At 43.9% G+C, this 15,911-nt stretch overlaps 1 protein-coding gene across 1 annotated transcript in view; it reads left to right on the top strand.

The window, feature by feature from the left end:
- The window catches only part of MORC2 (MORC family CW-type zinc finger 2), a gene marked incomplete at its 5' end in the record, with an annotated part of 50,670 nt that overhangs the window by 19,213 nt on the left and 15,546 nt on the right, over positions 1 to 15,911 (top strand). Inside the window, 6 exons of the mRNA XM_082325475.1 lie at positions 5,210 to 5,289; positions 10,299 to 10,381; positions 11,295 to 11,380; positions 14,673 to 14,813; positions 15,354 to 15,508; positions 15,653 to 15,781. Coding sequence (XP_082181601.1) covers positions 5,210 to 5,289; positions 10,299 to 10,381; positions 11,295 to 11,380; positions 14,673 to 14,813; positions 15,354 to 15,508; positions 15,653 to 15,781 — 674 coding nt within the window. The remainder of the gene's footprint in view (positions 1 to 5,209; positions 5,290 to 10,298; positions 10,382 to 11,294; positions 11,381 to 14,672; positions 14,814 to 15,353; positions 15,509 to 15,652; positions 15,782 to 15,911) is intronic.

Consider the following 15,911-nt stretch of genomic DNA (forward strand, 5'->3'; position numbering starts at 1 on the left):
AGCCACAGAAACAGATTGTAAGAGAATGGGATGTGGTATTGACATCATGGAAAAAGAGGGAGATAGTGGAAAATCTAATGCCTTTGAAAAATCACATGAGTAATTTGTGCAGTTTGGCTCCCTGTCAGAGCAAACAAAGAAATGAAGATACTAGTTGTTCAAAATGCCATATCCCTACAAAACTGTTGAGTAACTGTGTTTTGTTTTTTTTTTTAAGTAGGACAAGGAAATACATATAGTGGGTGTTAGAATTATTACTGAAAAGAAACTAGACTGAACACTCTGAAACAGTTGCTTTGAAAATGAACTTCTATACGTAGCTGATCTAGGTTTGAAGAGAGATTGGGAAATACCTCTCCCTATCTTCCTTTTAAATTCCCTTAAACAAAAAATTTGAAAGAGAGCTGAGGCATGTGCTGCCAGTTGGCTTAACAGGGACTGGAAAAGGTTGTAAGGATGGGAGGGGAAAGGAAAACATGTATTTAAGTCTGCTTGAGGCGATAGTGTTCTTCTGTCCCTGGGAGCACACAGGCTGCATTCTAGATACCTTAACATGATTTGTCTTAATAAAATAGTAGCAATTTTATAGACTATTTGTGGATTTTTTCAATATAGCATTTTGGATTGCAGTAGTGTTTCAATAGTATGGGCCTGCTATCAACCCGTCAGGTACTTTTACTAACTGCAATCCGATGTCATGCCACTGATTGCTGCTTAAGAGCCTGGCCAGTTTTCAACTTAGAGCATGGTCTGTCTGTCAAGCTCGTACTTCCTCAGCTTCTTAAATGAAAACGTGTGAAACAGTATCAGAAACTTGACCGAAGTCAAGGGAGTCATGCACTGCTCTCCCCTTGTTGACCAAGCCAGTCGGTAGGTGCAGCTTGACTTGCTGCTGTAAATCCTGATTTTCTGACTGCTTTTTACCTACATGTGAGTGCCATATGCTGCTGCTTCTTGTGCCACAGTCGAACAAAAAGTACTGTGGAGAGAAAGCAGAGGAGGAGGGCACAGATTTTTATCTCATCAGAGACCAGCTTACTGCGAGACTCAAAGACAGGATGCTATCGCTATGGGACGGTGATAGCATTGTCATGATAATATACCATGGACCAGGTCACCCCAGATGTTCATCTGCCTCAGTATCTTCTTTTTCAAGTGGTCAGTAGTTGATGCCTGGGGAGGGATATGAGAATTTTGTCCTATACCATAGGACTGTTTTCTGTTGAAAAGAGACTGTGTTTTTAGACAATTTAGGCAGCAGCTTTTCTGGGTCCCTATCACCAATTCTGTATCTGCTTTTCATTGGTTTTGGGGAATAGTTGCAGGAGTAGAAGGGGAAGGAAATTGTAACAGCTCAGCAATGGTAATTCATGACCAAGGAATGATCTGGCATGGAGGGCAAGAAGGCCTGATGAGATAAGAAATGCTGCAGTATTTTCTCATAACAATCATGTAATGCCAAGTGCTCAGGGGCCAATTGTGGTAAACGGAGCTGGTGCTGGGGGAAGAATCCAACGCTGGGCTAGGGTGCCCCATGCTGACGCTCACGGGATCAGTGCTGATGCAGGTGTATCTGACAAATCTGCCTGTGCCGCATCTTTGCAGACTCCTTGTAGATCTGCTTATGGTGGCAGGCCAATAAAAATTCCCCAACACTGTAAAGACATTGACATTTAAAATCCCCACTCCTGCAGCAGAGTAGTAAAGACTGTGCAAACAAGGCCCTCCTGTAGAGCACAGTGTAGATCTTCTTGGACTTGGGCAATTATTGTAGCCTTACTGGGTCTTTCTGGAGAGTGTCTAGACTGCTTCCTTCTGGTCTCAGACTCCTTTGGGCTCTAGAAGCTGTGTGGCTATCAGGACGAGCCATCGAAGCTTTCACCATGGATTCTGGGAGCCCGCACAGCCCTTGGGATAGGTGCCCACACTGTGCCCTGGACAGCATGTGAAGACTCAATCTTTTACCTTCAGACAGCTGAGCAGAGCTTAGTCTGCCCTAGGTATCTCTTTCCTGAGGGAAAACCACTAAATCAGTCCATTCTGAGAGTGGAGTTACTCTGCTTTTACAGCTATAGATGGTTTTTTTTTTTCTTTTTTCTCCCTGAACCTGCTGGAAAGGGTTGCTTATGCCCTGGATTTTCCTTTTAGAGTTGGAGCCAGAGCTCATGCATCCCTATTTAGCTACTGGACTTTGAGTGCTCTGAAGGTTAATACTACTCCCCTGCACTTGTACAGGGAATCCAATTTGTATGGGTGTGCACAGGGGAAGTGTACCACCATTAAGGTGTTCCTTTCAAGGACAGTTGATGCAGCAGTGATGCTCAGCTCTTTAGGATAGCTGTTTTTTGCAGAGCCTCAGTAGCCTGGGCCAGATAACTGTTGAACTTTCCTGGTCCAGCAAAGGGATGGGTAACAGGCAGTGAAGGTTCTCCTGTCTTACAGCCCAAGTAGATGGTGTGCTGTGTGTGGTACGTACTTAAGGGCTCTTTGCTAGTCTTTGGGGAAGTGTCATGATGCCTGAGCCTAAACAGGTGTTAATTTTATTCATATCCTCCTGATAAAGGCCAGTGAACTACTGTAAGTGAATGCCATTCATCTGTCAGTATGGAGACACCTCTGTGCATCCATATCGTTAGTTTTATAAGAAAGTCTGTTACAAACCAGTGTGACATGCAAAGGCCAGGTCATTACCTGGTGGTGAGCTGACAAATGACTCCTGATTGCAGTCTTTTTACATACTTCTTGGTGAACTTTGGGCCAGGTGTCTTTTTGTTTGAAGTGACGCTTTCATGCCTTATGTTGGACATGGTAGGTACAGCCATCAGCTTGTGCCTCTGCCTTCTGGTCTGCTTTCAAGATCTGCTCAGGAGGATTGCCTTCAGGAGGTGGTGGCTCCCCTCCTACAGTAGGGCTGTAAGTCAGATTGCCTTCATCTCTGCAGGAAAAGCTTGTGCAGTGGTTTGTCTGCAGTGTTGGTGTTAGAGAACAAAGAATGGAAATCCATTGTGGGCTTTAGGGTATTTAAGTGCCTTTACTGAAAACTGAGGTTTTACAGCTGTTCCACTGTTCATCAGGAATAACAGCTTGTCTTCTGATCAGGGCACTTGTTTTGCTTTTGTCATCTGCCCTTTCTGGAAGCCATGTGTTTCTGTGGGTAGAGGCTTCTCCATACCTTTCTGGAGCCTGTAACGTCCTGGTGGCAGGGGCAGGCTGGTTTTGTGCAGATCCTTCACCAGTGTTTGCAGGTGTGAAACCACAGTACCAGCCTCCCTGGGGATGGCTTGTGTCTCCTGAAGGATTGCTTCCATCTGTTCTCTCCTGCAGTAACTGTTTGAGTTTGTTTAGCAGCGTGGACTGTGCAGATAGAAGTAGCCAGGCCATGTGCAAGGATGTCCCTTCACGAGGGCACTCCAGGGCAGTCGTAATGAATGTCTTGAAGCTGGCAGAGTGTGTTTTACTATCGCATCCTGCAGAATTCTTGCCTGACTGTTTCCATATGTCTTTGCTAGATATGCTGTACCAGACCACTTGAATAGGGGCTTTTCTGGCTGTGACTGAAGTCATTTGGTGTTGGAAAAGAAAGTGAAACAGGAGGGTGGGCACGGTGGTGGCTCACGGTGCCTATCTGGGACACCCTGCAATTGCTCGCACTGCATCCTGTTGCAAAGGGGGTGCTGTCTGTAAGGTCCCCTTCAGGTACTGCCCTGCCTGATGAGCTGGGTGTGTTGAGATAATTCAGCTTCACCCTGCTTCTCTTTTTTGCCTCAGGAAAATCAGGCGGGATGTGGATGAGGTAATTTAATTATGCCAACATGTTGAAAGCAGTCTGGTTTTCAGAATGTCTTTCTCTCGGCCCCAGGTAGCTTTAATTGCCCTTAAGTAGATTTGAGGAGATGGCGCCACCAAAAACCTGACTCTGCATCTCCTAACATGGTTATTGGGTGATTTCTGGAAGAGTTAGCACCTACCTGCCTGCTTTCTCCTCAGCGAGGAGATCCTTATGAATAGCAGAAAATGAGTTTAGTAAACGCAGAAATGTATTTAAGTGGACTGTGCTTGTGGTGCGTATTTCCAGGATTTGGGAACAAGGGATTTCTGTTGGCGAGACTATTTCCGACATCAGTATCGACATCCATGTGTGCTTATCCACAGAAACATATCTAAATGAAAGTTTTCATCTGTGCAAGGTGATTCCTTATGGATCCTGATAGATTATGTGCCATTTGGGGGAATCTTGTCTCTCACTGGGATCTAAATGTGGGTCCTCCTACATTAATAAGTTGGGCAATCAAGCCTTATGTCCTTACGAGTGCTTGCCTCTCTGTAAAAACAGCATTTCTAGTGGCTTTTTCTTTGGCTAGATGCGGGAGAGGTTTATTTTTTCATAAAAAGTTATTTGGGATGGGATTTTCTTCTCGATACATCCAAAACCTTTTGTCTTAAGGTGGTTTGAGTTCCTGCAAGCTCTGATCATCCTTGGTGTCATCTCCTCTTGACCAATTACATGCCTCTGCACAGAGGTGATGCACACTCATGAGCTTCTGCCTCTTATACACGCCTGCCTCTTTCACTCTGCAGTAGTCAGATTGTGATCTGCATTTGGCATGTTATGCTTTAGGAAAGGTGAAACAAGCCACTGCAACTCAAGCACAATTTACAAGGTTGTGAGTTAGGTGTGTAGCATACAGAAGTGTCCTGAAACTTCAGAGCTGAAACTTGAAGCTCTATTCAGAGAGTTGCTCTGCCACTTAGAGGCTTTGAGCTAACCCTGCATGGAGATGGGCACTGTCAGACTGCACCTGTGGACAGCTGTTTGCAGGAGAAAGGAAGGGTTATTTATCTGTAATGGGAGGGTTTTGAGAAGCTTTCTATGTATATATTCACTCCTCCTTTCTGCTTCTGAAGAAGTTATTCCTCTAAACCTTGGGATTTCGTCCAAGAATACAGATATATTTCGCCCCCACCAGCTAATGCAGAAAGCAGGTATCGTGGTTGCAGTTACTACTAAAGCATCTCAGACTTAAAAAGTTTTTTGTCTAGCTGCATCCAAAAATGCCCAGTTCCCGATTTGTAAACCTCCTTCTCCATTTATTGAATTTATTGAGAAAAGTAGAATAGCATGTGGAGACCTTATTCTCTCATACAGTGATGAAATCTTGGTTTGACGTTACTGCTGAGTTTGCTGATTAATAAGTTTTGATCATCACAGGATGTACAAATATACTTCAAACCGTTTCAAGACCCGTGCAGAGCAAGAGGTGAAGAAAGCGGAGCACATGGCAAGGATAGGTGAGTCTTTGGGGTATGCATGCATCCTGATTTTGCTGTAGTGAGGGAAAGGACTGAAAGAGGCTGCCTTGCTGGATATGACCTGAAATTGCTTGCTTCTGTGATCATTATGGTTGCTCAGGAAATTAGTTATTACAGATGACCCAGACTTACTTCCATGCAATGGAAGGAACATACATTGTTCCCTGAGACTGCTTCCTCTGGGGAATACATGTACAGATTAACCCTTGGAGTCGCAGCTACCTGCCCTTGATCCATCTGAAGCCTGGCTAAGTTGCCGCCCTGTTATCCTGCAGTTCTGCTCTCACCTTTTGCATATCATTAGCTTTTGGTTCTGTTCTCCTACTCCTTCCCTGTTGAGGCAGTTGTTCAAAAAATATATTTTTATTCTGTCACTTGATGTAAAGTGATTGATCTGGGTGTACAAGGGAGTCCTAGTTTGTTTCTTGGGTTTTTTTTTCCCTTCAAGACATACCTTTTGTCCATCTAGTCTTCCCTTCCTATTAAGTCCTGGAGTCCTCAGGAGAAATCCAATTTGACATTATTGGATGTTCAGCATATAGAAATTACGTAAGCATATAAATATAGCATATAACTTCGTTAAATTTTGCACAAATTTAACATATAAAGCAGTCTCCCTAACCCCTGATGGAGGAATGCCATAGTGAAGGAGAAGTCTTGGAAGTTGTAAGACACGTTGACCTATATCTTCTGGTAGGTTTCATAAATCAGCTTCATAAGTCAGAGGCATGTGTCCTCTCTGCCTGTGTAACAGTTGCTCTAGGCACGTGTGTGTGTGTGTGTGCAGGTCAGATATGCAAGAGACGGTGCCACGTTTGGCCTGTGCAGAGTCATTAAGGGCAGCGTGATTTTGACCCTGCCCAAAGCAAAGCAGCAAAATGAAATTGTGTAAATTGCTATGTTCCCTATTCCTCCTTTATAAAGTACAACCTAACAAGACAGACTTGAAACTATGAAGTTTAAGTAGATTTTATGCTGTGCCTCAGTCCTCATAGATTAATTTATTTTTTAGATTGAGTCCTTGTCATGGTTTAACCTCAGCCGGCAACTAAGCCCCACATAGCCGCTCACTCACTCCTGCCCTGTGCGATGAGGGAGAGTATCGGAAGAGTAAAAGTGAGAAAAATCGTGGGTTGAGATAAAGATAGTTTAATAAGTAAAGCAAAAGCCGTGTGTGCAAGCAAAGCAAAATAAAGAATTCATTCACTCCTTCCCATCAGCGGGCAGGTGTTCAGCCATCTCCAGGAAAGCAGGGCTGCATCAGGCGTAACGGTTACTTAACAAACACCATCACTCCGAACATCCTCCCCTTCCTTCTTCTTCCCCCAGCTTTATATGCTGAGCATGACATCATATGGTATGGAATATCCCTTTGGTCAGCTGGGGTCAGCTGTCCCAGCTGTGTCCCCTCCCAACTTCTTGTGCACCCCCAGCCTGCTCGCTGGTGGGGTGGGGTGAGGAGCAGAGAAGGCCTTGACTCTGTGTAAGCACTGCTCAGCAGTAATGAAAACATCCCTGTGTTATCAACACTGTCAGCACAAATCCAAAACATAGCCCCATAGTAGCTACTATGAAGAAAATTAACTCTATCCCAACCAAAACCAGCACAGTCCTATAGCCAAGGCAGATGTTCAGCACACACTTGCATTGCCTTCAAAAAGGTGCAAATAGCATGATTTAGAGAGGCTTCTTTCTTGCAGCAGTCCATGAGGCCTTCATGGTGAGCTTTAGTGTCTTGACCCTGAAGAATACTGCCGTTTGGTGTCCCAGTGCTAAGAACAGATATCATTGGCACGGAAACGTAAACTCATCACCGAAGCTAGCCCACTGCCTCTGGTGGTGAAGTGGGTGCTAAGCAAAGGGCTTTGAATGTGGTGGAGAAAACTCATGGCAGACCTCAGACTATTCTCTGCAAGATTCAGTCACATGAAGCCTCCAGGACTAAAACATTCTTGTAGCGTTAACCTCAGCTTCAATGGCACAGCTCTCATTTCTTTGCTTCTAGGAAAATGAATTTAATCTGTAACACCCAAGTTCTCTTGTTCTGCTGTTGATAGAAAAGATTAATTTCTCGTCATCTCCAGCATATGTTTTCACTTGAGGATGCACACCAATCTTAGGAGAGATCTTCACCAGGCAATGATGTGCAGTTTTCTCTTTTAAAACTAGGGGTGCGTTGCAAGAAATGGTGGATCTCAGCTGAGCTAACTGCAGTTCCAGTATGCCGTGGCTGCCTGCCAGGGATGTGTTGGAATCCATCATTGATTGATGAGTCTCTGGAAGTAGCTTATGAGCTTGTTGAACCAAAACTTATGATAACCAATAAACAGCTGGGGGCAGGGGGAGGGGAAAAAAAAAAACAAAAAAAGACGTATGGGCAGCTATGACTATTGGTGACATGGCTTTGGCATATCCAAAAAGAGCCGTGGTTCAGGAGTGAAGACATACATATATTTAAGATGAGGAAAAGCCACTCTTCATTCCCTGGGAACTGACTTCCTGCCTCATGCGATAAGGTGTAGCATCCAGATCCCTAAGTGAGTGGATGAACCTGGGAAAAATGTACCATTCCTGGGCAAGGTAGCTGTGAAAGACCATCAGCTGCTTTCTGTGTATTTCTGAACCAAGACTGAATACTGCACCGAGGCATCTCGGTATTGCCATTGCCTAGTTTCAAGAAATCCTCTTACAAAGTTTGAAAAGCAAACAAACAGAAAAGGTGAGGAGTTATGTGGGTGCCCAATATGAAAGTCATTAACAGCTGTGTTCTGCACTGGTATTAGTTTGGAGTATTTTAGTGTGTCCAGTGACTTGCTTGGCAGTACCATGGGTATGCCGTGCTTGCTGTCCCCTGGGAGGATGTGAATGCGGATTCTAGCTGTTGTATGCTCATCATCTTGCTTATGCATAGTAAAGGGCATGCATTTTTGCCCACTAGGGCCTCAACCCTCAAACTCGTAACTGAATCGTTCCCTGTCAGCCATGCCTTCTCAGTTGTCATTGTGTTAGTGGAAGAGGGTTTGACTTGTGCCCTTGCAGGTCACTGCTGTGTTCTTCCCTCTAGACACGGTTGCATTTAGCCCACCAGCTTCTACTTTACAAGTGTTAATTTAAATGGACCAAGTGTTTTAACCAGTGTCCAAACTCCTGTGTTTTCACATTTAGCCAAGCTGTCTCTTGATAATGAAGTCGGTCGCACAGTGCAGTTCTGCTGTGGCTTGCTTGGTAAGCTGCTGTGAACCTCAGAGCGTGCTTCTGTGGGAATTAGTGGAACAAAACTCAAATGTAACACTGCATAGAAAGGAAAGGTGATTTTTATTGTAATGGTCTAAGTAAGTTGACTGTGCCCGTTTGCATTCCCATACCTGCACACACCAAAAACATGCGTTTCCACAAGTAATGGAGGACAGTGGATGCCAGTTATCAAACACTGGCTACAGCATCTAGATTCCTTCTGGCTGGCAACTGAGTGCTGCTTTTTGGAGAGGCGCTTGGTAATCTCTAGGAGCCAATTGCTGTCCTGTCATCTTCTAGCTTACCTCATCTTCCATAAATCTTGGGCAAGGTCTCTCCTCCACTGTTGTATTTCCTTGTTTTGGGTGTCTCACAGCCACAGTTTGTCTCCCTGTTGGGAGAGCAGGGAGGGAGATGGCTCATAGGGTTTGCTGCAACTGCGCTGCTGCCCTCTCACTACGGGCGTGCAGGCCTGCTGCTGGCTTTGGTGTGAGCCACACCATCCCTCAGCACGTACCAGTTGTATTTCCAAATCGTGTCTGTGCCTGTCAGCACATGCCAGTCTTTTAACCCGTGCTTTATCATTTCTTCTATTCATCTTGCACGTAAACATTTCCGTTCATACTTTACTTATACCAGTCTATTTCTGTGAGAAATCTCTACAGTTCATAAAGGCTGTGGTGTCGCTGCATCCTCTTTCAGAAATTTCCGTGCTCGGAAGCGAGCACAGGGAGCATTACAGCAAGGCCAGTGCTGCATTCACAGCACACGTGCCCAAGTCGGGTGCTTGCAGGTGGCAGCTGCAGCTCTGGCTTTCCCTGCCCAAGCAGGGCATTACTTGCCAGTCCACATTAACCCCCATGGACCTCAGAGCCTGTAGGATGGAGGAAGATTACTCACTCAACTGATTCTTGTATAGCTGTGAGCAAAACAGGCTTCTGACCTGAAAGGGAATGTGAGAGGGTTGTAGCCAATGTGCTTTTGGATGGAGAGCATGCAGATGCAAGGTACATGGTGCTAATTTACCAAAGCACATTGTGTCTCAATTTTAGGAAGGGATCTCCTCACTGAAAATGAAGTTTATTGAATGAATCTTAAGCAATACACGGGTGATGTGTACCTGTTGCCAGGCAGTCTTGTTGGTAGTCTGGGAGAGAAGCAAAAAGGGGAGTTTCTTCTAAGTGGTAAACTTTGTGCACGCAAAGATCAGGTGTAGTGGTAGGTTTTCAGAACAGTGCGTCCTATTTTGTCTGTAGCACAGATATGTCTTTTTCCAGGTAAAATTTAGCAATTATCAAAGATAAAAGCATTTCTGAGAGTAGTCCTTTCCCTTCATCTCTGCAAAAAAATTATCTCTTTGTAACTTTGTTTCAAGCCTGAACTCAGTCTTTGTTTTGTGAGAGCCTTTCTCTGCCTCATGCTTCTGGGCAGAGCAGGCAGGGCCACTTGCATCCTTACTCTTTCCAGTTCCTCGCTAACTTCCTCATGGATCCTTCCTTTAAACATGCTTTTGCAGAGTTTAGCCCTGCTATTATGCCGATGTTGACTGCGACCTCTAAGCAAGTTTAAGAAGGCACGTTGGTGGTGCCCTCTCATATCTAAGGTTTTATTTTGTACCTTTTTGTGTTACTTTGTATTCTTGTACATGTCAGTCCAGCAAAGGCTTTCTGGAAATCAGTCTCCTCAGGTGAATGCCTTATGGTACGCTGTCTGTACTGAATGGTTGACATCATCCTTTTTCCTGTGTGTTTCAGCGGAGGAGAAGGCTCGTGAGGCGGAGAGTAAAGCCCGTGCCCTTGAGCTGCGCCTAGGAGGGGATCTCACGCGGGAGTCCAGGGTGAGCCTTGTGCTTTGGCAGCACATCACATTTTAGGCACTGAGGGACGGTTCAGAGTGGCAGCTTTGGAGCAGCACTGGCTTTGGAGCACTGCTGGCTTTGGAGCAGTGCTGGCTGGTCAGCACCCAGTGGTAGCACCTGGTGTGTAGGTTAAGCAGGTCGCGACTTCAGTCGGTGCTGAGTTGCCAGCAGTGTTCAGGCAGCTCTGTAGTCTCATCACCACTGGATGTGCTTCAACATCTACATGTGGTTTCCACCCACGTGGAAAGCGTGCTGAAGTTCCCCTGCCCACAACCTCCAATATATCCGGAGCGGGAAGGCAACCCCCAGCCCCCAGGCACTTTGTTTTCTGTCAGCCTCTGCAGAAGAGGCCAGGGCAACGTGAGGTATTTGAACAGAAGTAAAATTGGGTGCTTTTCAGCTGTTCCCCTTCCCTCCCTGTGGAGCTAGCTCCGAAGCATTTGGGCAGGGGCTTTTGGAGAGGGGCTGTTTGCTTCCTCCTAGTGGGTCTGTGGCTCTTGACAGGGGCAAGGCTGAGACCCAGCCCTCTGCTGGGTGGGAGGTGGGCTTGTGGGGATGCCAGGTGGGTCAGCAAGTGACACCAGCTTAAAATCACTGTACTTCCTCTTGGCATCTAATGGAAACAACAGTATCCAAGTACCCTGGCTGTTTCCCTGTGCCTCCATTACCCTCTGTTTTCAGTTACCTTAGATGTTTAATTACATTTATACATTTTCTTCCAAGCAACTGTGTAGCTGCTTAAACAACCCAGCAGCAAGTGCTGCCCTAAATCTAAAGGCATGCTGATGGTCACTCTCCCGTTTCTGAGATCCTGAAGGGGGAAAAATCATAGAAGTGAGTTAATTTCATTAATTTCATAGCAGCAGTTTTACTATGCGATGCCTGTTTGCAGGTGACGCTACGTCAAGTCCAAAACTCTGCAATAACCATGCGTCGGGAGGCTGATGTCAAGAAAAGGATCAAGGATGCAAAGCAGCGGTGAGCGGTGGTTCAAAGCTCTGATTTTCCCAGGCTGTTCACTCCACGTGCTTGGATGTCTCTCCTACTTTGCTTGTGTGGTAGAGGGAGCAGTTCAGCTCAAAGGTTAAATATCTGTGGGCATCCTGTATGCCCTGGCTGTTAAACCAAGGGGATTGAGTTTGCTATTTGGTTGCTTCTGCTGTTCCCTTCTTACTTGCTGAAAGACATCTTTGGATTTGGCTTGTTTTCTGCAGATGTTTACCTGGTTTTCATGTCAGCTTTTTTCACTCTTTTGCTTTTTCATCTGCAGGTAAGATTCAGGGAGGCAAACAAATGTTAGCAAGTTACAGTGAAATAGCTTTTAGAGTTGTAGAGAAGGTTTTAGAAAACTTTATGAGTTCTGTTGTAGTCAATGCTGTGAAATCCCAAGACATTGTTCTAACTTAGCTCTGGTTGCAATTAACTTCGCTATTGATATACTCACAGGAATACTTCACTCTTTGTATACATTTTTTTTGCAAATTTGTCATATGCATTTCACAAATGAAGTTGTAACCAGAAACAAATGCTCTTAAAACAAATGCTGAGTCTGAGAAAGTTAGGGATTTGTATATACCAAGTCACCATTCCCACCTAGTTGTTTTGCATGCTAGTTTACATGGCTGCTTAGGTCTGAACTATCCCAGACTTGTTGCCAGAGATAGATCTAATGCATCTTAAGATGCTAAAAATAAATAAATAAATACAGTTTTAATTTAAAAGTGCTAGAGCTGTGGTCTGAAGAATGCAGAAACTCATGGGAGAAGGCCGTTTTCTTCAGCTTCCATGTATTTTTCCATGTACAGCTTGTCTTTTAATTCTTAGTTTTGATGACATTAGTGAACAAAGTAAAATTTTGTGAATGGTCTTCTGACCTTCCTGCCAATGGGCAAAATACTTTTTCCTTTTAAAAAGCTGAACAACAAACAAAGAACTTGGACAATACAAGTTTGTTTGAAAATAGCTTCTCTATGCCCTTATTGACTAGTTGGAAATGAGAGATTCCAAACTTTCTTCAGCAGTTCTTTCTGTTTAAATCTAAGCAGGTTTGTAATCCACAAAATGTAAACCAGCTGGTTTGGAAGAATACCCTAATTGTAGATAATGTCAAAAGGTTATCTCTAGTCAGGTTTCAAATATGTGATGATGAGGAATGTAGATGTATGTGACAGCTAACCAACAGCAGAGGGAAAGGCCTTTTGTCTGGGTTTCTGTACAGACTCGGCTGTGTGTGCTCCCAGGCGAGAGCTGCTGGGTGCTCAGCCAGCTCTGGGCAGGCATATGACTTTCCCTGTGTCCCTGCATTCATCACTGATGTTCAGAGACAGTTCAGAGGGTCAGGCTTTTCCATAATCATGCACTTTATGCAGAAAACAGAAGAAATTCCTGAAAAATATGTATAACAGGAAATCTTATGTACGAAACAATTTCTGTAGCTCTCAGAAAACTCTTGAGGTATAGAGAATGTCCTAGGACAGTTTTCTGCTGTTTCTCTGGTGCTGGGTGCATCAGTGAAAGTAACACTTTCTGTTTTCCAAAGCCTGTGTAAGGTCAGGTTAAAAATCCAGCAGATAGGACAGATACTAAAGTCCTAGTAATAAAATCCTGGGCTTTTGGCCCACCACTTAATTTTCCATGGTTTGGATGATAATTTGACTTCCTGTCCTCTCTGAAAAAAATGAGGAGATGCCCTTCCTGTTTTGTAGGTGAGTGCACATTGTTACTTGACATTTAAGGCTCCACATCCTCTTCCAGAAGTTAGAAAAAGAAAATTAATTCCTGAGATGGGTGTTTTGCTACACCTACGCATGCTCTCAAATCACAGTTGTCCACCTAGCTGAGCTGACACCAAAAGGGTAGTGTTCTAGCCCAGCTTCTATGTTGGCAGTGTTCAAAACACCTCTTGGCAAAGGTTTAGGTTTAAAATTACTGAAAGCTGCTATTCCAGTGTTTTCCTAGTAATTTGTTTTAAAGGAAGGTGTGTTACAGGGTACCTATACATCTGTCTGGGGAAGAGGATGGCTTTAAACAGAAAATGAACATGAAATTAATCTATTTCAGGGATTTATTTTGAGATGCTTGACCGTTAAGACAGGCTTACATCTTATATCTGTAGATTATTATTGTGCAGTGCTCATGCATGCACAGCTCAGGTTCTTTTAATATCTGGTATTAGTAGACAGTCAACAGATCATTTTAAAGAATTCCACGATCTTCAACTAAGGAGAAGTCAAATTCCTAGTTGGGATAAAGCACATAAGTGCTAAGAATTTGATGTGGGGGGAAAAATAAGGGATGTCAAAAATGAGAGGGGTGGGTAGGACAGTGGTATAGACTATGCCTTGCAATAGTTAAAAGTTTGGACCTCATGTTTGTTGATACCTTCAGCTTGAAACTGAGGATCCTCATTATGAAAAATCCTCAGCATGGATTTCGTGGAAGCTGTGGAACCTACTTAATTTAGTCTGTTAAAGAGCAATAGTTCTGTTTGTGAGACACGGGGATTTTGTTTGATTTATAACACAGAGATCTAAATCTCTTGAGGCTTTCTGCATCACAGGAGATGCAATTCCTGATAATCAAAGATTCAGATTCAGAAATCTGTATGTGCTCACAAACATACTTCAGGCCAACTTTTGTTGAAGTCATCTGCTACATAGATAAAGTAGAAATCATGCAAATTGCTATCCTGTCATTTCCAGAAAAAAAGCTCTGCTTGGACTGTGTTGTATCTTCCAGCTTTCAAACTTAGAGTAACAGCATTGTAAAACTTGTAATTACAAGAAGTTTCCCAGAATATGAATATCAAGACTGTAGTTTTGCATCAAAATCTTAATTTCCATGCTTTATCTAGCATAGAGGTCTACATCTGGAAAATACAAACCAAAATAGCATTGGAGAGGACCAGTCTGTACCTAACAGTATTTTCATAAAACTAGTTAACTGTAATTTTTTTTGAATAAGCAGATCTGAAATAAAAAACACAATCCATTCCTGAATGAGAAAACATATCCAAATGAATAATTAGATTATCTGAACAGATACTGTCCAGCCTAAATCGGCTGTCTGTATTTTAAAGTTTTTGTATTTTGTTCATGTTTATTTGTAATGCACATTCAACAAATGCTTCGTGTTTTTTAGAAATAGCAGACTACAGGACAGGTGTTAGCAAACCCATAACGCTCAAAGATGCTGGATTTCCATACCCTCTGTCTGATGACAGAAGGTTTTATTTTCAACATATCTAAAGCTCTGTTTCATTCTCTTACAGGGCACTGAAGGAACCCAAAGAACTGAATTTTATCTTTGGTGTGAATATTGAGCAGCGCGAATTGGATGGCATGTTCATTTATAACTGCAGTCGACTGATAAAGATGTATGAGAAGGTGGGCCCGCAGCTGGAGGGTGGCATGTGAGTTCTTGGACATTTTTCAGCAATCTTTTTGCTTAAGCCTGGCATATTCCTACATATAACTTAGGCTGTGCAATAACCTTGTTCTGCAGTAATCATTCTTCACGAGCATGAGGCTTACTCATTTTGTCAATCTTTAGTTTGGATTCTGACAAATAAATTATATTTAATATTGCCCAGTATTTCCCTGGTTTCTTGATAGAGAGTTCTCTACACAGATTTTGGTCATGCCTACGGCAGTATGAGGCTTTTGTGCTCAACGCTGGCATTTGGGGCTGATGAATACTGGTAGCAATACTGCCTTATTCTAGGGACGGCGAGAATAGGTCTTTGTAGCAAATACAAATATTTGAGCCCACCTTACTTTTTGCATGCCGGCTCGAGTGTGATTTAGAAAGCTGATCAATTAAAACTGGTACTGCTGCAGGAATGGGTAGGTGAGTGAGTGAGTGTGTGTTTAACCTGCTATTTTCAATATTGTTTGTCTGAACAATGACCTGGTAGTTCAATGATGTTTGTGACTGTGTGTCCCTCTTCCAGGGCATGTGGTGGAGTGGTAGGTGTGGTGGATGTGCCCTATTTGGTTCTCGAGCCAACCCATAATAAACAAGATTTCGCTGATGCCAAAGAGTATCGACACTTGCTGAAGGCCATGGGAGAGCATTTGGCTCAGTATTGGAAGGATGTTGCTATAGGTAATGAAGCTTCACAATTACCAGGGGCTGGAAGGAGAAACTTTGGTGGCTGGAAGGCAGCTAAGGGGGAGAGCAGCCAAGAGTGCAGGTGGTGATTTTTGTGGTAATGGCTCCATACTGAGCAGGGGCTTGTTTATATTCCAGCTCAGAGAGGTATCATCAAGTTCTGGGATGAATTTGGTTATTTGTCAGCAAACTGGAACCAGCCTCCATCTAGTGAACTGCGCTACAAACGCCGGAGAGCCATGGAGATCCCTACCACGATTCAGTGTGGTGCGTCTGACCAGGCTGTGATTAGGAGGCTGGTCCTCCCTGGGAAGGTGGCGGGGGGGCAGACTCCTGGTTGCAGCTGGGGAGCAGCTAAATGGGTAGGAGATTCGAGATGAGCTTCACTATCATTATC

Source organism: Platalea leucorodia (genome assembly GCF_965183815.1).
Source record: "Platalea leucorodia genome assembly, chromosome: 12".
Classification (NCBI taxonomy): Eukaryota; Metazoa; Chordata; class Aves; order Pelecaniformes; family Threskiornithidae; genus Platalea; species Platalea leucorodia.